The sequence below is a fragment of the Penaeus monodon genome, chromosome 34 (genome assembly GCF_015228065.2).
Source record: "Penaeus monodon isolate SGIC_2016 chromosome 34, NSTDA_Pmon_1, whole genome shotgun sequence".
NCBI lineage: Eukaryota > Metazoa > Arthropoda > Malacostraca > Decapoda > Penaeidae > Penaeus > Penaeus monodon.
Genome location: NC_051419.1, coordinates 32,136,134 through 32,137,158, shown reverse-complemented (window position 1 = coordinate 32,137,158; position 1,025 = coordinate 32,136,134). Strand labels below are relative to the sequence as shown.

At 79.5% G+C, this 1,025-nt stretch overlaps 1 protein-coding gene across 1 annotated transcript; it reads right to left on the bottom strand.

Annotated features, from left to right (window-relative positions):
* Positions 1 to 139: 139 nt before the first annotated feature.
* Positions 140 to 931, bottom strand: LOC119594735 (basic proline-rich protein-like; the record flags this gene model as incomplete). Its single annotated transcript, XM_037943821.1, is given in 1 exon segment — positions 140 to 931. A coding segment is annotated over 1 exon segment (644 nt), but the record flags the coding sequence as incomplete, so codon positions are not given.
* Between the last annotated feature and the right edge of the window lie 94 nt (positions 932 to 1,025).

Here is a 1,025-nt window from a genome sequence, read left to right as displayed (position 1 = left end):
GTGAACAGTGAACAGATATATAGAGAAAAAACAGGAGCTTGAGGTCACACCATTGCAACTGTGGTCTCGGAGGGCGCGAGGCCGGGGCGGGGGGGCGAGGGGCCGACGCCTCGCCGTCTACTTCTTCGTCTGGGGCTTGGGCGGGGGTCCCCTGGGGGCGGCGGGGCCCGGCGGGGCTCCTGCGGGCGGGCCCCCGATGGGCGCCGCGCCGGCCGGAGCCAGCGGCGGCATGTCCTCCAGCACCTCGTCCAGCAGCGGGATGAGGACGTCGTCGTCGTCGGCCTCCGTCAGGAAGGCGGGCAGGGGGCCCACGGGCGGCGGGGGGCCCATGGGGGCAGGCGGGGGGCCCATGGGGGCAGGCGGGGGGCCCATGGGGGCAGGCGGGGGGCCGCCGAACATCGTGGGGGCGGGGCCGGGGGCGGGGCCGGGGGCGGGGCCGGAGCCTGGTTCGGGGGTCCGTGGGACATGATTGGCCCCAGGGTGCCCATGGCCGGGGCCAGGGCTGGCCCCATGGGCGGGGCCGGGCCGGGGGCCTTCATGGCGCCGAGGGCGGGGCCCATGGAGGGCCCGAGGCTGGGCATGAAGCTGGGGGCCAGGCCGGGCGCGGGGCCGGGCGCCGGCTGTCCGAAGCCGGGGAACACGGGCGGCGGCGCCTGGGGTGCGGCGGGCGCGGCCATGGGCGGCGCGGGCGCGGGCGCGGGGCCCTTGGCGTCGGCGGGCGCGGGCGGAGCCACCTTGACGCGCAGGTTCATGAGCGTGGGCGACGACGGCTCCTTCTGCGGCGACTCGGCGGGCGCGGGCGGCAGCGTGGAGGCGAGGGCGGGGCCCAGGGGCGGCACGAAGGTGGAGGCGAAGCGAGGCGACGTCGAGGGCTTGATGCCGCCCGTGGCCGGCCCGAGGGCGGGGTCCAGGGCGGGGCTGAGGGCGGGGCCGACGGTGGGGGCGGGCGCCGTGGGGGAGGGCTGGGGGGCGGGGCCCAGGCCCGGGACGGGCCCCGCGAGGACCTCGGCGGGCTTGGCGGGGGC